The following is a 22,520-nucleotide window of genomic DNA, read 5'->3' on the forward strand; positions in this document are numbered from 1 at the left end:
TATACTGATTAGGTCTTTTTTTTTGCGTGTTTTTTGCGTTTTCTGCTAACGTTGGTACTGCCGAAATTTGTCTAGGTATCTTCTTCTTTTTGCGTTCCCATGAAGGAGGAACCCAACCTATTAGGGTCCGTTTCGTTGGTTTACGAACTCCGAGTGTACGCCAGACCGTCTGATGCTATGTCATGTTGAGCTTCATGTAAGTTTGAGACCCAGCCTCGTTTTCAAGATCGACAAATGACACTGGGACGTACTGGGAAAACTGTGGTGATCGTGGTACCAAACATCGCGGGCTCCGCAAGAGCCTGGGATTGATGCTGACGGGTGACAAGCGCATGTCAGTACAAAGACATTCTCCCGAATTCTCAAGAGATTTATAAAAAAACGGAACGCAGTGATTCATCTGAGATGACTACTAGTTCTAGTTTATATACATGGCAAAATTACTCGATTCTGATTGGCTGAGAGCAGTGCAGTGTTCAAGTAATTCACTGTATGTAAAAGGTAATCCAGTACTACCCTACGCTTGAAAAAGATCTGAACCAATCAAATCACAGTTGTTGTTTTCTGATCACGATGAACGATAGGTTTCCTGAGGCGCCTGATTTGACGCCTGACCTGACTCAACAAATTAACAAATAGTGTGTTTTTCTATAAAATTTTGACATGTATATTATTGAAAAATAATCTTACGATTTTTTCAATTTGATTTTGATTTCCAAATTAAACTAGAAACTGTATGATTATTTGTACTAGCTACTTGTACTAGATGCTTGCCTCTTTATACAGAGTATTTTATTGCAGTAAAACATTATGCGAATTCTTGCCAACGAACAACAACAACCAACAATCCAACAGCTAAGTCGTTTAAAATTCTTCAAGAGGATTTATTGGCAGGCACGAAAATAATTTAAATCTAGCTCTCTTTCTTGAACCTGAGCATTATAACAAAGTTGTGATGATCTCTCATCATAGTGTTTCTGGCGAATCTCACCTAGTTTCGTCCTTTTGGTAAATTGACTACATATCTCTCCTTCTTGAAACCGAGCATTTTAACAAGTCCCTTCCTGAAGCCTGTATCCATCGCAGTATAAACCATGGGATTGTATATCACTGAAGCCTTTGCCATCAGCTCCGGGAACATCGCGGTACTGGCTGCTAACACGTGCTCTCCTGTTGCCATGGATGCTACGGAGACAAAGCAGTAGGGGGACCAGCTAAGGAGGAAGGCGGCACTTGATAAACCCACCATACAAGCTACTCTGCGCTGATAAAGAGCCCAAGATGCTCTTAGGATGTTGTGATTAGGCAAACCTTGTTTAAAGAAAAACCTGAAAATAATAAATAGAAACAGACCATCAGAAAGGGTTGCTCTTGGTCTAGTAAAAGACTTGTGATAGAAAAGCATAGTTTGAGTTTGGAAAGTAAGTGGATTTTCTATTAACTATTATGTAGACTACTGTACTTCGTGTTTCAGTCAACACTATCGGCGCTTTTTTCGCGGCCGATAAGAAAGCGCTGGATCTTCGAGCATCTAACAGTCAATCCATACTGGCTGCTGCGTGATGTGATCAACGTACCTGAGTACCTTAAAGTAAGAAAAACCCATGATGCTGACAGGAACAACAAATCCAACCACCACAAGGGTGATGTTATACGCGATGTAATCAGCCCTCCTGGTCACCCAAACAGGACCACAGCTAAGACCTTCTGGGCCTCGAATATATAAATTCCAGCCAAGCAGTGGTGGAAGTGCACACAAGATACCATATATCCAGATAGCCACGAGGAGAACGTTACGAAACCTTGAAAAAAGGGGAATGTAGAAGTGAGAAGTCGACAACCCGCCATCCCCCACGCCTGGGAGGGTGTCCTACCTACACACCTACCCGCTGACCAACTTTCCTTACTATCTATACCCAATTGATTTACGCACTACCCACTGGTCTGCACACCAAATCTACAAAACCCTCCTCCCTTCCGTACACCCCATCTACAAAACCCTCCTCCCTTCTGCACACCCCATCTACAAAAACCTCCTCCCTTCCGCATACCCCATCTACAAAACCCTACTCCCCTCCGCATACCCCATCTACAAAACCCTACTCCCCTCCGCATACCCCATCTTCAAAACCCTCCTCGCTTCCGCATACCCCATCTTCAAAACCCTCCTCCCTTCCGCACACCCCATCTACAAAAACCTCCTCCCTTCCGCATACCCCATCTACAAAAACCTCCTCCCTCCCGCACACCCCATCTACAAAACCCTACTCCCCTCCGCATACCCCATCTACAAAAACCTCCTCCCTCCCGCATACCCCATCTACAAAACCCTCCTCCTTCCCGCACACCCCATCTACAAAACCCTCCTCCCTTCCGCACAACCCATCTACAAAACCCTCCTCTTTTTCGCATACCCCATCTACAAAAACCTCCCTTCCGCATACCCCATCTACAAAACCCTCCTCCCTCCCGCACACCCTATCTACAAAAACCTCCTCCCTCCCGCACACCCCATCTACAAAACCCTCCTCCCTTCCGCACAACCCATCTACAAAATCCTCCTCTTTTCCGCATACCCCATCTACAAAAACCTCCCTTCCGCATACCCCATCTACAAAACCCTCCTCCCTCCCGCACACCCTATCTACAAAAACCTCTTCCCTCCCGCACACCCCATCAACAAAACCCTCCTCCCTTCAACACACCCCATCTACAAAAACCTGCCTTGGGTCATTACTTCCGAACAAATGATAAAGCAGTAGGATCGTGTGGAACCCGGCACATTGTGTGGTCATGTAGTCTATCCATCCCCTAATTTAATCCATTCCCAGAAATAAGAGACAACATGGCCGTCACGCATGCGTAATAGTGCACATACAATGTCAAAATGGCTGCCATTTATTATAAGGAAATGTGGGGAGACATCACAATTTATCAAATTTTCTTGTTTCAGAGATTTTGGGCTCACGATGCAGGACTCGAAAAAAAAAAACCTTGCCATTCGAGTGATACATTCTCCGTTCAAACGATGCCAGAGAAAGCCCTATTATTGTTCCTTGGACATTGCACTTTTGTTCGCTTGAGAGCATACAATCCTCCATACATTCTCTGTAATTTCATTGAAATCGGGCATAAAAGTAGTCGTTTAAAAGGTAGAACTGTTCGCCGCATCACAGGTGCAGGACTCGAAATTGGTTAATCGACTATCCTTCCATCAAATTGGCCAATAAAATAGGCAGTAGCGCCTTCCAATCTTGTTCCCGAAGAAATAACATTTGATGTAGTTATGCCTAGTTCAGGAACCATTATTGTTGTCTTTAAGATACAGACTGAAGCAAGGAAAACGGTGCGCTCCGCAAGAACAACTTCTCTCCGTTCGTCCGTGCTCCATTTTGTTTTTAAACGGCCCCACGGCTTTCTGGGTAGACACAGGGGAACCATAAAGCCTTTCTAAAATACATTTTTTTTTTTAAATTTGCGCATATAATGTTTTCCAACCTCAGCAAGACTGCCGCACTTCCATTATCATTGGACATATCAAATCAGAGATGCCCCTTGCACGTTTAAATACCGCTAATACTACTTTTATTGGGAATTTTAGTCAACCTGATTAAAAACTTCTAGTGTAACAACAAAAGGGAAGCCCCTGTGCTGGCCGGAATCTCGTTTTTATTTGTGATACCGCTGTTATTCCTCGCGGGCCTAGCAAAATGTGAGCCCAGAGAAACCGCTGGCTAATGTCCCTTATTTCTGGGAATGCTCTGGATCAGCCAAGTGGAGTAGCAGATCAAAGTTTGTTCTGGAGAAAGATTGTGCGGATCTCGGCTGAAACCAAATGATGATACTGATACCCTTTTACCTAATTTAAATCAATCTTAACCTAGAGCGCCCACCGACCTACCCACTTATCAACCCTTCATACCCACAAACATACACCTATTAAAGGTTGTCAGTGTAAATGGCGATTGGCAAATGGCAGTTCTACGACAGAAAGTAACCATGCGTCTCGAAGAATATGGATAAATCAAAACAATTATCCATTAAAGGTTACCAAATGCTTGGCTCTTACATTGCTAGCTGGACTTTATACCTTTAACTTTACGAATACTTAGTACCCAAAAGCCATTTACCATTCGCCGTTTGCACTTACAACTTTTAGTGAAATAGGTGTATTCTCGCCTATCGTATTAACCACTTTACCCACCTAACCGAAAAGCTGTTAAGTTTTTGCATCGAGTTGCAAGAGATGGTTGTAAAGAGCGCCCACCAACCTACCCACTTATCAACCCTTTATACCCCCAAATATATTCTCACCTATCGTATCAGCCAGTTCTTTACTTACCTAACCGATAAGCCGTTGTTTTTTTGCATCGGGTTGCTAGCGATGGTTTTATACACTAGAACAGAAATCAATGCGTAACTCCCGATGGACGCCATGCCTATGCAGCAGTTTGATAACCCATACCAAACACAACGATAATTGAAGTCATTCACGGGATATCTGAAAATGTTATCGTATATAAAAACCGGGTAGCTGGCGACCACGATAAACATGTCTGCCATGGCAATGTTTATCATGAAGGGCACAATGATCTTATTTCTGTGCTGCTTCCTGAATAACACAGCGATGGCGAGACCGTTCCCAACAACTCCCAATGCAAGAATAAGGAACATTGGCGTTCCATACATCCAAATCCTGGAGACATGGTCATCTGATCCCGTACTTGATGCGTTCGTCACTGACTTTGTCATTCCACTGGAGATTGCAGAGTAAAGAAGATAATGGCAAAATTTTTGCTTCTTTTCTGTTTCCAAGGGGGTGTTGCGTACAAGCGGACAATTGGCTGGTCTTTTGGAAAGGTCAGTGACCAATGAGTCAGCGAAGAGATAAACGAGAGAATTGTGGCGTCAGAAACAGAGTGGGCGGGGAGATCTCTAGCTACTTAATATGGCGGGATCTTTTTATTAGTCCAGAAAATGTTGCACTATACTGTTTCTGCTAATAGTTTCTTGGGGAGGGCATAACTCGTACAAACAGAGCCCGGAATCTTTTTAGAGTCGATAATACCACACGCTGACAGCTGTCTCAAAAGAAACCTCGACGCCTTGTGAAGTGGAGATGAACGTAAGAGCACTAAGGAAAAGCTCGATTAATCAGCAAGGTGTAAAGCACTAAGGTTCATCGGTTGCTCGTCCAGCCATGAGCGGCGTGAGAGCAGTCTTTGGGAGGAAAACAATGACACGCAGAAGGACCTCGTGGTCGGTCTAAATGGTTTGATTGTGTAACAAAACGACTGGTTTCTGCTAAATTCCTCTAAGGGAAGGCATGATTCGTGCTTGCTATCGGAGGAGAGAGCTTAGACCGGCTGGCAGGTGTTCTAAAAGAGATATCGACGGCCTGATATCCCGAGAAAGGCGTGTTCGTAAACCACGGCTGTTGAGATCGATCCTTCAAGAGGCACTGGATGAAAAATTGTCGCGCCAAAACGTTATTCCTGAAATAAAGCATAATCACGAATCAGACTTCTAAATAAATAATATTGATATGACAGAAAACAAAACTTGCATGAAGCACTTCCTATATTAACCATTCACAGTACACCCTTGCATATGGGTTTTCTCTTTTAAGCCAAACGCTAAAAAGGAAAAGCTCACCATGAATTATTGATAAAGACTTGGTGATTAGGGACGGAGCCTTTTAGCTTTTATGCAGGTTTATTAACACTTAAATATTTGGAAGGGTTAATTGGGGTAGAGTACAATGACTCGTTATTACTGAATTTGTGAAGATGCTTAAGGCTATTACTGTTTACGAAACCACAAAATTAAATTGTCATCATCGAAATTTTTTTCAATAGATTCTAAAATTTCATGTAGGGAGTTGAAGTGACTAAGCAGTCCGTTAAAGGGTAAAATACAGCCACAGGTATAGCTATGTTCATAACCCCACGATAAAGCCCTTAAGGACCGTAGCAAATAATAACCAAACTTCATAAAATAAAAAAAAACACTCTATGTTAACTTTGCGATATGAATTATAAACCTTTCACGTTAAATTACAGCAGGTGCTTTTTTTGTTAGCATATTGTTTTTGTGTATATGGTAAACATCACTTTAATGAACTCTGATGATTGATGGCTTTGGAAGCAGCTGTAAACATCGCTATTTCAAGAAAAATTCGTCGCGCCCAGACCGCAAAGTAGCATAAAAGGTCAAAATAACGGTTAGTTTGGCAACTTTCTGAACTTCTGCTACTTGAAACATTTTTTTAATTCCATCTTTAGTCCCAAGGCGTGTCAGCGCGCATGTTTGAGCAACAATCTTTTTTGAAATAGCTATATGTCTAGGTAGTTTAGGTAGTTTAAACTCGGCCTCTTTAGCGAAAAGCTAGATCCGCCCCTGTTGAGTCTGCCTTGAAGAAGTCTATTGAAAGACGAAAATTTGGCAGAGTCGAATACCAGTTTTTTGTGGTTATTGTATTTATTCTTCTGGTTTACTATCACGACTATATGGGCCTTTTGTATTAATTCTTTACCCCTTGAGTTATCTAATAACAAATTACGAGCCTCAAGGCGGAAAAGCCGCCCACACTTTCTCGCATATTAACTTTAGAAAAAAACACTTTATGTGTTTTTCAAAGTGTTTGGCAAATCAACTATAAATGCATTTCTTCTGATCTTAAACTTAGACGTTCAGTAATGCTCGTGTAAGAACTAAGCAATCTAAATATGTTCCACAAAAGGGCCCCAAATCCCCCGTTATCCCGATATCCCCCCCCCCCCCAGTCCCAACATTTCTATCTTGAATCTTGCTTGTGTTTTCCTTGAATTCCCGTTTCCCGAGCGCTACGAAGGCTAAAATCCCGCATTCCGAAAAAAACTTTTGTGGAGCCTCCCTGACGTCAAGTGCCATGTTAAAAATGCCATTGTTAATTCTAGAGATTTGATTGGGCAAGACAAAATATATAGCATAAGATACACAACAAGATTCATTAAACAACATTTCCATTGTTTTCCGTGGTATGTACTCAAAATGTCACAAGTCACAAGACGCGTAGTGCCGGTTGCTTCGCAGCGAATATTGATCATGATGTGACGAATATCGTGGTGTATAAGAATAGAATCAAAAAGCCCAAACTGTCGCGATCTCGTACCAGAACAATGAATACAATACACCAAAAACTGGAAATCGACTCTGCCTCTGTGGTGGTATTGTGGTGTATAAGAATATATACCACGGGGAAAAAAGCGCGCGTCCATTGTAATGACGTATTTTTCTAAGGCGTGTGATAGCGCATGCAACCGGTGTTTTATGTAGCGCGCGTAGATAAGCAAAAATTGAAAACATTACCTTCAGAACCCCACAGTCTTCGTTGGTTTAAGTATTCTTTTGTAAAGATGAAAATCAAATTTGCCAGAAAACGTTGAGAACCAAATTTCGCTAACTTAGGTTTTTAGTCTCTTCTGCTTCAAATGAACCTGCAAGGAATGACGAATGCTGTGATGCCCTTAGATTTACTATAGCTAACAAACAATCAGAAAGCGAGATTACGCGTAAGGGTTGTAGAAAATATTTTTTGAAGTTTTTAGTTATAAGACCCGGTTAAACTAAACGACATGTCGATCACGACATATAATGTGCGACATGTCTCCTAGATGTTTCCTAGTTCAGCCACCACCAAAAACATGGGGGATGTAGAACGCGGCAAATTTTGTAGGGCGCGACCCGAAAATGTTTCTCAACTATCCAAGAAGCATTTCTTTGTCCCTGCTACAAGATTTGGCGCTCGCTACAATGTCTCTCTGGTTGGCTAAACTAGCGCGACATTCCGCCTATCAGACCTACAGCGCCTTTAAACTTAGGATGTCAGGCCAACCTTTTTATGAGCACCGTGGCCTGTGGCCCAGCCTGCAACACAAAGCATGTTTATAATTTGAGTTCAATTATCTAATTGAAACTAAAATAATAATATTTTTTAGTAGAATACACATACAGTATTGCAATAACTTTCGCCTTAGTTGGAGGCTATAATAAGCAAAGCAATTAATGACATGATTTCTTAGTGAATTGCAGCGATTAAAACTAATTTCATACATATTATTGTGCATAATGACAGGATTTGTTTAATGAACTGCAGCTATTAGAACTAATTTCGTAGTGTCCCATGGCTTGTTGTGCTGCTGAAACGATGCAAAGATCGCTCAGGCCACACGCGTCCACGATTTTGTACTGCATGAAACTTTGAGTGTATTTCTATAAAACCTCTAGAATGATGTGTTTCAAGTTTTGCGCGCTTCGATAACAAGAAATGGCAAAAGATGGGCATTCAATCACGTTCATTTGAAGATGTGTTCGGTGAAACGGCGAAGAAACGTGGTCTGAATTATTTTCCTTTTTTTTTAATAGAAATTCACACCCTACAGTTTGCGATGCGCCAGTAAGAATGCTTCTTTCGGTTCACTTTTGGCGACAGGCAATAGATAACACCTTCTTTCAAAACCGACCTAGGGCTTAAAAGCTCATTTAAAGAAGAGTTATTAGAAGCTGACGAGGGTCTCACGGAGGAGGTCCAAGAACAAGTGTAAAGTAGCATCTGATTTATAGACAATATACTTGATAGTACTGATAGTATATACTTGATAGTAGTGATCTTTGAAGGAAAAAGAATCGAAAAAAAAATCAGGGTGAAACGAGAGGAAAGTTCAATTAACGGCTAAGGCTAAGGGAAAGAAAAATTAGTTCCAGTTAACGGGGATTTCATGTTTTCCGAGTTTGAGTACCTGTTAATGTCTGAGTAAAAAAAGGTGAAATATCTAGGCCAAAATCTATTGAAGCTCATAGGTGGCGCGCAGAGGTTGTTTTGGCTAAATAGCTTATACTAAGTTCCCTACAAGAGACTCATTTTCAGCGCGATTTTCGTATTTTTTTTTTAAGTTAAAAGGAAGCAATTTTTTTATATTAAAATAAAAATCTCGAAATCTGCGCGCGATGAATTTTTTTTCTAAATTCACAGTAACACCTAACAATACTCCAGCTTAAAGCACAAAAATTTTTGACTGACCTGTCAAACTTCGCGGTTGATGAATCTTTATTTCACGCCAAAATTGTCCTCGTAATATTTGAAAAAATTAATGCACTCTTGCCTACAAAGATCAATCCCCGAATTTACGCCCCCTGTTAAGTCCAAACCCTAAGGCAACTTGTGTGAGAGGGGCAAGAGGACCAGTGTTGCACAAGAATAAATTTCAGATAGTCAATTCGAGAGTATATTTGTAAAGATAATTTGAAAACTAAAGAATTTTTCCTTTTCAACATTTTAGCGCAACCCGCTCATCTTACAAACTATTACCCGACTCTACTGGTAAAATAGGTCTTACCGAAAGTACGTGCTTGATGTAGTTGCATGCAGAACCTGCGTTTATGAGAAATTAGAATCAAAAGTTGAGTATCTAAACGCGCTTCAAACGAAGCCCACGCTAGTGTCACACATGGTAATCGACGATAGCTGTCTTGTTTGTTTCACATGTGGCAAATTTGCACGAGCGAAACTGAGATCCCATCCCAAGTTGCCTTAGGGTGTGGACTTAGCAGGGGGCGTAAATTCGGGGATGGATCTTTGTAAGCAAGAGTGCATTTATTTTTTTCTTCAAAGATTGCGAGGACAATTTTGGCTTAAAATAAAGATTCATCAATCGCGAAGTTTGACAGGTCAGTTTTAAGCCAAAAATTCGTGTGCTTCAAGCTGGAGTATTGTTAGGTGTTACTGTGAATTTAGAAAAAAAATCATCGCGCAGATTTCGATATTTTTATTTTAATATAAAAAAAATTGCTTCTCTTTACCTTGCATGAAAAAAAATAATTTGATTTCAAACAAGTGTGAATCTTGCGGGATCTGACAAAGCATATATGTATTAATAAAATCTGAAAAATTAACGAAAATCGAGACGAAAATGAGTCTAATATAGGGAACTTAGTAAAAGCTGTTTAGCCACAACAACCTCGGCGCGCCACCTTAAAGTTCTTGAAACCTTTCACTTATATCAATCTAGCCAAAAAGAGCATAGAAAAACATTTAAATTCTAAAAAAAGCAAACAGGAAAAAAGCTCTGCTAGCAGGATGAGATATATTCGGAATTCTCTTAAAATAAATAGATAAGGGGTAAACGTGCTCCTTTCACATGGAACAACCGCCTACTTGTCACGTGTACACTAGCTTTGTGCATGTGTGACAGCCTAGTCCCAGGCGTTTTTACCTGGTTTCCTGTGCTCGGAGATGAACCGTGAGGTTGTCTGGGGGCTGGGGCGGTTTTCCTGTGACGTCCTAATTACACAATCTTACCATCCACAGGAAACCCAACCACAGGAAACCCGATAAGAACGCGTGGGACTAGTGTGGCAAATAGCCTGCCCAGGCGGCGGTCGTGCACCTACCATATTAAAGGCCGTCTGATTTAGACCCAACGATTTAGTCGTATGCGACGTGGACCCGCCTACAGCATCTTAGTCCTGAATTACCCACATCGTAGCAGCGGAGTCGTAGGCTGATTTACACTCTAAGACTCGAGTTGTCGAAGTGTCACGGGAAAGTCGCATACGACTAACTTGTGCTGTATGAATCCGCCTTAAGGGAACCATTTTCTATCTTTTGTTTAGTGGATTCCAATTTTAATCGGTTTAAAAACCTTAGAATACCTTTTCGCTTCCTCTGCAGGTAGATTTAGGGATTTTAGGGAAAATAGATTACAACGAGAAACTACCGATCCTGAAAATCATACAATGATTGTACTTGTAAATACGTTTTCTTGTGAAAATTTATGAAAGAAATTTTTTCACGTCGAGGCTACTGTAAAATGCGCCCTCAATTAAAGCTGTCTAGCGGTCATTTTCGAATTTAAAACTGGACTATTTCGATGAGAGGTGAAACAAAAGACCTTTTGCGCTAAGGTTATGAATTTTATTTGGTTGGGTTATAAGTTTTTTTATGTCAGTTAGCGCCATTTTATGTATAATAGTATTCTTATTCCCGTGGTTTAACTATTAGGTTATGATCTAGTTCAGACCTGGGTTCTTGTTTGCGCTTAGCATTCTGGTCCTGTTTCTAATGCATGTCCGAACTTGTCAAGCTTCGCGGTAAAATAAAATCAATACGAAAATCGTCATTCCCGCTTGGCTGCAGAGTTCCGTTAATATTTGAAAAGCAGAGTCGCAAATCGATCATTTCTAAATAAAATAATCATCCATGAAAAGGCCAAGTCCCAATGTCCTGCGGCAAAAAGCTTTATCATAGCTTTCCCACATAGGATCTTTTTTTGGTACTAAACCTGAAACTTGCAGATAGAACATATGGTGGATGGCCAGCCCCCCCCCCCCCCCCCCCCCTCCCCGTTCAAGCAGCGAAACATACAGTAAATGTATGAGACATTATCTAAAGCACAGGAGAAAATGCCTTGAAAGGGCCTTTTGGGCCCCTCTTGTTAAAAATCCTGGCTAGTACGCCGCTGCAGATTTTGAAAAAATTGCGTGAAATAACACCTTTCCAATATATTACATTTGTTATTTCAGTGGTAAACAAAAGAAAAGAAAGAAACATGGATGTTATTTGTCTAAAATTTAAAAGTTTCGTGATTCATAGCTAACCACATGTACAAATTATGTGTACATCTGTAAACATGTTTGTCTTATGCTATATTTTTTGTCTTACCCCTACGAGATAGCAAATAATCTGTGGTCGTAGAAATTTTCTTCCTCCCCCCCCCCCCCCCCCCCCCCCCCCCCCCCCCCCCCCCGAGCAAAAACAGCGAACAGTTTGGAATTTGTTCTCTATATTACCAACGAACAAAAATTTGAATTTCCTTGCTGGTTGGCGCATCATGTCCACCTCAAACCCTCCCACACTGTATGCGTCGTTAGTCTGTCGGTCCAGCGGGTATAACTGGACTTTTGCGCATGCGTCAATGGTGTGTATTTTTACATTGATTCTAGAATGAAACAATCTGAGAACATCCGTTAGAGCATTTTCAGAGCCTTACAATGCTCCGAAAATCAGAACGATCCAGCCTCAACTAAAAAGAAAGATGTATTCTATGTAAAGCTTGGAGAAAGCTATTCATCCAAAAGGATTTAAAGAGTATACAGGACGGGCTACGTAAGAGAAGATGGACCGCTTTATAAGTAAAAGAGCCCCCCCCCCCCCCCCCCCCGCTCAAAATCCTGGCTACGGGCCTTTATATATAAAAGGAAGTGTTGAATAATGCAGTTTGGGCAGGCGCTTTAAAAGCAATTAGACTGCAATCAAATTTACAGTTAGTGTGTCGTCTCCATGTAAATATAGGTTTGCGGTTCTTTCTCAAGTAATTTGTTTTGGAAGACTTCAGAATCGACAACGTTCCATTCATTAAGACACAGCGTTGACAATAATTCGGAGGAAGGAAATAGAATTGGAAATATACACATGAATGTCAACTCTATCAAATGTTCTCGAATAGAATGTAAAAAAAAAATAACTAAAAATAATAAAATATTTTGTTCCCTTTCTTTTCTTTTAATATGAAAACTTAACTACCTAAGATCAATCAGAATAAGTGATCGCAATGCAAATACATATCATTGTTAACAAAATTATTATCTTGTCTCGCCCCCGACCAAAACGAAATGAAAAATTCGGCAGGCTCGCTAACACATCAAGAACATCTGTGCTTTTTGACAATTGAACTTAATAATACATCGATAGTCGCGAATGGATTTTAAATTAGATCTATCTCAGGCTGTTAAACGAGTCTAATGGTCGCATGCTTAAAAGTAGCGGCCTTTCTATTCGCTGGGCCCTGCCACAGCCGGCCGTAATACGCGCTTTGTAAGGATCTCTTGCGCCCTACTGCGCAATGTGATAATTCTATACTTTAAGTTTTGTTTTTTAATCAAATCACACTTTGAAAGAGAGATCCATACTAAAAGCTGAATATACAGAATTCTATGGGTCATTTGGATACAGTACATAGGATGAATTATTAAAAATACTGGGTATTTTTAACACCGGAATTGTACGGTCTTTGTAAAGAGAAGTTAAGAGTCATCGATTACGGAGAGTTCCTTAAAGTCATCATGGAAAACGGTAACATCTCGAAGCAGAGCGCCAAAGCAGGTTCTCCCAGGCTGGATAACACGATAGAAGGATGCTTTATGATAACCTTAGCAATTCTTGCAGTCATTGGAAACAGTCTCATCATCTTCGCAATTTACAAAAACCGAAACCTTCGGACTTTGAGAAACCTGTTTATCGCCAGTTTGGCGTTTTCGGATCTCTCCATGGCGTGCACGGACATGCTTTATCAGGCAATATGGAAGCTCGTGCCAAACTACAAACCCCCACACTTTTCTGTATGCTACTTCATCCTTCTGACTGGTGTTCTATTCGGTGCGGCTTCCGTGTTTAATCTCACAGCCATGACTCTGAACCGTTATATTGCCGTCATGTATCCGCTCCATTATAGCATCTATGTCACGCCGAAACGATCCTCGCTGATTCTAATGCTCATCTGGCTCGCTGCATTTTGCCTGGCCATTCCACCCCTGATTTGGCGGCCTGTTGAAGTTGTTTGCTACAGTACAGAGCCATCCGAGGAGCACTTCATCAACGAAGTTGTGTATATGGCATCTGAATGGGTGTTCTGGTTTGTGATTCCCGCTATTATCATTTGTATTTCATATGGTCGGATCTACGGCGTTGCCAAACATCAACTGAGACAGATTGCATCTCTGGACCGAACAAGACGAGGATTTTGCCCTCCCGGCGCCGATGAACTTAGCTCCAAAATGAAAATGACCGCAATGCGCGAGAAAAAAGCAGGAAGGATGGTAGCAATTCTAATTGGATTCTATCTTTTTTGCTGGCTACCTTTCTTCACAGTTCTCACCATTCACAAGTTTCAAGCAAAAGCCGTCCCCCCGATTTTGATGCGGATTTTTCTTGGTTTAATGTTTACCAACTCTGCGGTTAACCCTTTGATTCTCACGCTACACAACCGAGAAATGAAAAACGCACTGCGCAAACTGTTTTGTGGAAACCGAGGCGCTAATTTTGAGTACGAGTTGGCAGCAGCGAATGGGCACAGCCTAAGATCTAGAGCGGCAACAATATCGACAAATTCCGCAGACTTGAGGAACTCGTACATCTAGTGACCCAAACATCAAGCTTATAGGTCAATTACACAGTTTTGTGACACGGAGCAGTAGTAAAACGTTACGGTATCCTGTCAATGCTATTCAAATTACTCAAGTCATAATACTCGAAGAACCAACCAATCTTTGAACCGATCTTAAACCACACCTATTTTTTTAAGAATTTGATTTTTACAACCCCTTGATTTCTTATCGGCCGTTCACTCCCAGAGTCCATAATAAAATGACCGTGTCATGGAAAGGCAAAATTTATTTTTAAATGAACTTCAGCCGCCATTTTGTCATCCTAGCAAAGAACCAAGTGAGAGAAAGCATCCACTTCCATCGGCTGATTTTGAAAAGCTTTTTTTTTCTTCGATCGAATTCGGCAAATAATGCACAAGAGTTTCATTTTTAGTTGGTTTGTCTCACAATTTTTCTTATGAAAACAAAAACGCATGTGAAGCTGACAAGCGGACATAATAAGCTTCAAAACATAATCCTTTTGTGTTTAGTCTGACAAAAGAAACGGGACGTAGGTGTATTTCGGATATCGTGAGAAGCAAGAAAGTTTAAACTTAATGACTGGCTTTATAGCATGTAATTACTTTATCAAACGTGCATGCAACGTTTAAACTGAGGTTGATTATCTAAATTGCCTTAAAAACTAAGCAAAGGAGAAGGTTTCTTGAAATATAAATCAATAATTTTTAAATGAATACCAATTTAAAAAGTCTCTGAATGATACCCTGTCAAAATATAATTCAAGAGATTTGGGGACATTTTCAACAGAGACATCTTAAATGGCCTAGCTCGCGACAATCATAATATATGAGTCCAGAATTTATTTGACAGCAAAAGGAAGAACATTTTGAATAATATAAGATTAAAAAAAACTCCGAAAATACTAGGTAACATCTTAAATAATCGCATTATTCAATTGTTTTAAGTGAAAGACGGGAGACAGTTTGTTACAATTCATCGGAATCAAAAAAAAATATCGATGGTTTATCTTTAAGAATCAAATTAGAAGGATTCTGTTTCAAATGGAAAAAGACAGATAGCCGGAGCTGTTGAACAGACTTGAAACCGATGTCGCCACTTAATAAAAGTGCAATTATTGTTCTACTCTGCGGTAGGTCTCTCAACAAGAGAACCATGTAACTTTTATGAAGACAACAGGAGATTCTCAAATTAAGTGTAGTTCTTCTGAAGTCAACATAACTAATAAAGGCACAAGCTGTGAGCTTGACCACTGCGAAACTAGAAGCAAAACAAGATGAAACCGCAGTTATTACTCAACGCTGGAAGTTGTTTTAGAAAAAAATATATAAATTATTTGCATAATTATTCTCGTTCAATAAAGCGTTGTGTTGTGCGTCCTGGGAGACAAAACCGCTTACTGTCGCAATTATTAGCAGGAGAGAAGGTGCCGAAAAAAGACGAATTAAGAATAAGATTAAAAAACGTTTTTTTTAAAGAGTGTAGATGGTTAAAAGCTTAAACTCTTTATGGTTCTCTTAGTCAACCTTATTACACTTTGTCACTGTTAAACTTCAAATGATGTAAAAAACCGCGAAATTAAGGTGACGTAAAGTAAAGTATCGCGAAAATTGGGATGCGCGAAATTCAAGTGCGTACACATAGCCTGCTTGCAGGCGTTTTTTTTTTTTCGCTACGCGTTAAGTCGGGGGGCGTTTACCCGGTGTTTTTTTCGCTATGCGTTAAGTCTTGTTTTTGGCCGTGCTAGCTTGGCGCGAGTGACAAAACGTGATGAGCGCTCGTTCCAACTTTTGCGCGGCCAGAACAAAACAAGATAGCGGCCACGACTCGGCGCATAGCGAAAACACCGAGTAAACATAGCGAAAAAACATGGGGCAACGCCTGCAAGCCTAGCGTACACACAAAGTCTTTGGATGAAATCGTTAATAAGCTTACTGGATATGCCTTGATTTAGGTTTTTTTTGTTTTCAGATAATCCATTAGTAGTACGATAACCAGTTCCGTAGCAGTCCTAGTTCCGTATCACTTAGCATTTGTTTCAATCATTTTGCCTCGAATATTGTAGATTTGAACAATCCAAAACTACCAAAATAAAACTTTAGACTGTGTAATATTGTGTATAAAAATAATTTTTATACAGAGTAAGAAAGATAATAAGATAATCTTATTATCTTGCAGTAGACATATTTTTTTGGTGACACTGTTTCTATGACAACAATATATGACACCTGTGATGTTAGCATAAGTTTGCGAATGGACTCTTAATTAAAGAAATAATTTAATTATCTTTCCCAAAAATACTTTTTTCTACATTTATATTTAAAAACGAGGAACATAAAAAGGATTTTGCCAAATTTAGATGTTAGTTTAAAAAAAAAAAAGCGATTTTTAGCTATTATGTGACATCAGCAGCATCCGCCATTGGATCCGCCATCTTGGACCGCCATCTTGGATTTAATGAAAGTTATTTATTTTAATCAATGAAAACTGAATGGCAAAATCTGAAGCTTTTGACAATATGTAATATTCGTTTCAAGTTGTATTAATGATTTCAGGTGGATATGAATGTTTTTTTGCTATTTCTACAAGCACTATTTCGAGAAGGTAAAAAATTGACAAAAAAACACAACCCCTCCCCCCAAAATAGAGATGTAAATTTTTATTGTGTTTTTTCAAAACTTGGTATAAAACATTTATATGACATTGATTTACGTTGAGCACGTCGCATTAATAGTTGATCTTAACAACTTAAAGCGTTTTGCCACTTGGTTGCTATGGTTATCAGAGTACACATATCAAAATTTTGTTTACCCCAAACTGCTCCCAGATAAATTTTAGGAAAAGTAATCAAATTTCAATGTTCTAGCCCTACTAGTTCAAAAATTATTAGTGCTGGGGGCTCAAAAGCCCCCCCCCCCCCCCCGGTCTGAATAGGGTTAATAATTCGTAATGTCTTTTAGATCCGAGTGATACTTCAAACTTAATTGAGACATCGAATGGTTCATATGTGCCCATTTCAAACAATTAGACACATTGAAAAAATACATAGTGTTTTCTTGAGCGACCAATATTTAGGGACGTTGGGGAGTGGCCGCTTAGTAGAGCAGGGGCGTGTCTAGAGAGAAACGGGGTCCAGAGGGTTTACCCCCGGATTAGTTCTGTTCCCGAAACGCTGGTTAGCGCTAACTCTGGGTCAGTTTGGAAGTAAAATCTAACCTTGCTCGTGAGGTGGGTTAACTCGCTAACCTACGGTTTAGTTGGCGTAACACAGGCCTCCCAAACTTTGTAGAAGAACTAAAGTTTCATAAAATGAAGTTGTCGACAAAAAAGACGTTACAAAAAACAGTGTAGGGATCAAATGTCCTAACATTTCGCATTGTTATGCGACCTTCGTTGCGATGCTGACTTGAAAATTGTGCTGGGACAGACAGAAAGTTACATGAAATTTATACTTGAAATGAATCTGTCTCGCTAGTGTCACGGCACCAACTCGAGCGAATCATGAAAATTACACTTTTGGCAATGAAATGGAGGTAATTACAGGTGATGTAGAGGTGTTTTTGGGGCTTCTCTACGAAAATAAAACCACCAAAGGTAAATTTGAGTTGCTCTCTATTGATCTACTGGGTATCCTGTGTGAATTTTACTCGACAAACCAGTTTTTTACTCGCTTAATCCAGGGTTGTAAATCGGGGGATTACTTGGCTTTCGGGAACGAAGAGTTATACGTAGGTTAGCTAACCTACGATTAGCGATTTTTAACCTGAGACGGTCTTTCAGAAACCGGCCCCTGGTCGCTAGATCCATCTAGAAACTTTTTCCATCCAAATACACACGTAAATTAACCGTCTTCTTAACTACCAACGAAGGGTTCAACCGGAATCGAACTGATCCCGTCACCCGAGCAAGGTGGGTTCCGGATAGGACACCTCGGCCGTTTCCTTGCGACACTCCCCCCCCTCCCCCCCCCCCCCCCCCCCTCCGGACACTTTTTCTGGCGCCTGTAGAGAGCGATTGCTTAATACTGTTAATAGGGTAACCACTGAAGTTCAATCAATATGCGTCTATCTGTACCAAGAGACGTGATGAAGCTAACTTCTTTTAATGATTAAGAGGTTTCGTAAGGGGCTTTTAACGTAATTGTAGAAATGAGAAAAAAGCACTTGAAACCCCTCAAGAGGCAGTCATACACTATAATAATATTTTAAGTATCTGCTTATTAAATATTTATAACATGAGGAATTTAGTGAACAGCCAAAGGAAACTAAAAAAAAATAATACTCTTTTATAGGTAATAGGTATAGCGAATGGATAACGGTTTTCTAAGGAAAATAGGCATTTTTTTGCCATAAAAACAACATAAATTGTGCAGAATGCTAAATCATTTAGGATCATAATTCAAAATTTTAAAAGTATATGATATTGCCATTGCACGAAGTTGGTCATTAAAATTCAAAAAAACGTCTGCATGACTGTTTCATCTGAGCACATTGGTTTCCGATGCAATTTATTTTTGTGACGCTACCATGTTATGAAACTTTCACAAATAATAAAACACATCATTAACCTGTTAATTCAAACGCAGAAACGCTCCTAGTATGTAAAGGAACGAAGTCACTTTCATCTAAGAGTTTCATAAAACGTGTCGAGACTTTCCCCGATGTCTTCAGACTGGCTTGATGAAGCCCGTGATCAAAATCAACACGTTACAGAATACACTATAGGTTATAACCATTAAGTATGTACTGTTACGGGCCAGGTGCATGAAGTCTGAATCGTTATAATTACAGAACGCGCAAGCGGAACAGCAACACAACGAGTAGACAACCAAACTAAAAAATACTCCATAAGAAATGGATAACCAAAACTCGACGTTGAAGAATTCAAGCGATTTTAGTTGTACAACTGAAGGATTACATTTCAAATTCGCCAAGTATATCTTCTACGGGGTCATATTTATCGTAAGTGTGACAGGGAATTCATTTGTTTGTTATAATGTTTGGCGAAGAGCAAGAATGAAAACTGTCATGAACTACTTTCTGGTGAATCTAGCGGTCTGTGATCTTGCCTTCACATCAGTCTGCTTGCCGTTCGACATTCCCGTACAGGAAAACGGTTTCAAATGGCCTTATCACCCAAACCTCTGCAAAGTGGTTTTCCCGCTACAAACAATGTGTGCGTTCGCGTCAGTCTTCACTCTGGTCGCAATAAGCCTAAGTCGACACAGAGCTGTCGTACACCCCATGAAACAACAACTGAGTCTACCAACAACCCGAGCTGTTATTGCTCTAATCTGGATCGCGTCTATACTTTGTGTGATCCCTTACGCCCTTGTCCTGAATGTGGATAACCATTCCAAGTTTTGTATCGAAGACTGGCCCGCACCGACCGCCACCTACAGGCTCATCTACACGGTTTTCATCTTCATCGCGCAGTACATAATTCCATTATCGGTCATGTTTTGGGCTTATATGGATATATGCCGAGAATTACGAGCTACGCGGGATCGCTGTGGATTTTCCCGGCGTTCAATTCTCGCTCGAGACTCGGAGAAAGTATTAAAAATGGCGATAGCTGTGACTGTATTATTCACAGTATGTATGTTGCCGAACCACATAGTGTGGATTCTCTTGGATTTTCTAGATCCGCAAAATATCCACTGCAGTGCATGGGTGGTCACCGCCAACATCTTCGTGTTTATTAATAGCGCCGGGGACCCTGTGGTTTTCACCATCTTCAACGAGAAATACCGAGAAGAGTTCACGAAGATTTTGCCGGTTTGCTGCAGAAGGCAAAAGAGGGCACAAACGGAGGCTAAGAGAATTGTCGAAACGTGACGTGATCGATTTCCCAATGTATCTTCATGTTCATGATAACGATGCATTTACAAATTAGTTTGAATTTCTTGTATATTCATAGCCTTTCTACAAGGCAAGTAGATTTGATTCTCCAACTGGATTCCACCTCAAAAAGACATTAACAATTAGGATATGGAGCGCGCCGCATGACGCTCTTTCAAGCCAAATCCACAGGGAGCCCAAAGTAACCTTAGTAAGTAATGTTACTTTCTGGAATTTATTTAGGGTGCATTTAGGCTGTCCCAAAGATGCTCCGAATTTCTTTAAAAGATGCTCCAAAAATACCAAAAAGTTGCCAAAAGTTGCTCCAAAAATTGCAAAAGTTGCCACAAAGTTGCCACAAAGTTGCAAAAGATGCCAAAAAGATGCCACAAATTTGCAAAAGTTGCCAAAAAGATGCTCAAAAAATGGAATAAGAATTATCGAAAAATTGTCCCAAGTGTAAAAATTTGCCAACAAATTTACTACATTTTTCAAAGTTGCTGAGAGAATGCTGCTTAACAATTCTTTTCAACATAAAAAAGCATTGATTAGAAATTTAATGTAAATATGTAATATGCAATGTAATATGTATATAAATTATGATGCAATAAAAGAGGCATCATAAAAAAACGAAACGACTTGGTTCACAGTGCAACTTAAAGAAAGAGTTGTCCATGTGAGTTTTATAACAACATGGCTGATAGCCAAAGCACGTGCAGGCTAGTGAGGCAATACTCCCTTGTTGCCATTGTATCGGAGCATCACAGACACTTCAAACTCGCTTGTTGTCATTATATCGGAGCATCACAGGCACTTCAAGTGTCTCCTCTAGTGCACTGTCCTGCTGTCGGCTAAAAGCATTTTTGTAGGTGACTGAAGACGATCGACTACAAAATTAGACTTGCTCTCCGCTCGCTGCGCTCGCTCCGAGCAATTAGGAAAAAAAAAGGGTCAAACAGTTTTGATTTTACAAAAAAAAGCAGTGAGATCGTTTTGCCCTCCATTTGAAAGATTTTCTATGTTGTAAAATTCATAAGAGCATTACCAATACGAAATGCCTAAAAAAATTTTGTAAGTCACCTAAGGTTATTGTTTTCGTTAAGTGTTGGAAGACACATATTATGTAATGAAATCTCGAAATAGCCATCGAAAACCAATAAAGTTTTAAAAACAAAAGTTAAACAACAATATTGAAAAACCTTCCTCAGATCAAAATGGACGCGTTTTTACCATCAAGCGTGGGCGGGCCAGGAAATTCCGTCGCGATGCGGGATTCGGACACGCTTTGTCATTTTTGCTCAGATAACTCGAATTCTCGGTAACTATCTATTTTCGTTTATTCTCCTGTTGTCACTAGGTTTCATTTTACCTGATTAGCTCGAACTTTCATCTCGCTACACATCAGAATTCTGATAGTTTTGATCGCAATTTTGGTTCTAGTATCAATTAAATGAATTTCTACATGCATACTTGGATAAGGATAAATTGTCAAAGTACACATAATATCGACCTCAACTCGAACCATTTACCTCAAACCGACATTTTTACCTTCAAGAAATATTGAACTGTTTCTTTAAACGAGAAACACAATGCGGCATTCAAAGTAAACATCTCCTAATCGTTTTAAGGATTCTGTTGGTCAATCAAGAAAGCTTTTTACGCTCCGATGTGAAACTGAACATTTCCTGTCGGCAGTTTCGAAAGGATATTAAAAACATCTACATTGGAAACCATGCAGCTAACATCAATTTTATACATTAGCTATAAAGGTATGATTTACCGACGAGTTAGATCAAGTTAAAGACTGTTTAAACAGGACTTGCCATTAAAAATAACATATATTTTGCTCCACATTTATAGTTCCTGGATCATCATAGGCGCCGTCTGGATATAGTACACGAAAAGTCACAAAAAGAATCGTACCAAGGGAGCACATTTATTTATGCTTTGTTGGCCGGATACAAAAAGGCATAAAGATAACAAATACAACTTCAATAAGGGAAAGAAACTACTACAAAGAGTAGTTTGGCGCGTTTTCCGAGGTTTAGCCTCTCCGAGTTCCGACGAAACGCTCTCTAGAAAAGTCAGCAAATTTACTCGGTTTTCACAGAGTCATTTCGTAACCTTGTGTTGATTTATTCCCGTTTCTTAGCTTGTATGTATTTTTACATATAAGCATACCTATTGCAAACAAGCTTTCAATTATCATGGGTATCAAACAAAAATCATGAATAAAACTGTTCCAGGTTTTGAAAACTCTATCATTCTTTTTTTTTCTTGTTAACATTCACATGGCGGGATACGTTACATGGATTCTCGCGATCAACCTATATTTGAAATATGAGTACAAAAACGACCTCGGTTACCCTTTTTTCCTATTTCTTATAATATATCAAGATTTGTTTTCTGTACTTGAGGTGAACAATGTTGAGCCTGTTTTGTAAAGGGGGGTAAAATAAATCTCATTTATAACCAGGGACTCGTTGAGACAAAGTTGTATGGGTCAATTTTTTTTTTCTA

General features: G+C 39.9%; 2 protein-coding genes across 4 annotated transcripts; one reads left to right on the forward strand and one right to left on the reverse strand.

Annotated features, from left to right (window-relative positions):
- Positions 1-775: 775 nt before the first annotated feature.
- LOC116603295 (melanopsin-like) lies at positions 776-9,529 on the reverse strand. 3 transcript variants are annotated; one of them, XM_048720732.1, is made up of 4 exons: positions 9,378-9,529; positions 4,343-5,495; positions 1,578-1,802; positions 776-1,328 (listed from the first exon to the last, which is right to left on the reverse strand). In XM_048720732.1, exons 2-4 carry the CDS (start codon positions 4,750-4,752, stop codon positions 992-994), a joined length of 972 nt encoding a protein of 323 aa, XP_048576689.1. In that variant the 5' UTR covers positions 4,753-5,495; positions 9,378-9,529; the 3' UTR covers positions 776-991. The 3 variants fall into 3 exon arrangements, with proteins under 3 accessions (XP_048576689.1, XP_048576690.1, XP_032220196.2); XM_048720733.1 differs by lacking the exon at positions 9,378-9,529 and adding an exon at positions 7,351-7,473; XM_032364305.2 differs by lacking the exon at positions 9,378-9,529 and having other exon boundaries at positions 4,343-5,649.
- Positions 9,530-12,645: 3,116 nt separating this feature from the next.
- Positions 12,646-21,188, forward strand: LOC5519427 (dopamine receptor 1). Its single transcript, XM_048720473.1, has 3 exons — positions 12,646-14,174; positions 17,636-17,754; positions 19,012-21,188. The coding sequence occupies exons 1-3, from the start codon at positions 13,102-13,104 to the stop codon at positions 19,995-19,997; spliced, it is 2,178 nt and encodes a 725-aa protein (XP_048576430.1). The 5' UTR covers positions 12,646-13,101; the 3' UTR covers positions 19,998-21,188.
- Positions 21,189-22,520: the final 1,332 nt, after the last annotated feature.

This window comes from Nematostella vectensis, chromosome 13 (assembly GCF_932526225.1).
Source record: "Nematostella vectensis chromosome 13, jaNemVect1.1, whole genome shotgun sequence".
NCBI lineage: Eukaryota > Metazoa > Cnidaria > Anthozoa > Actiniaria > Edwardsiidae > Nematostella > Nematostella vectensis.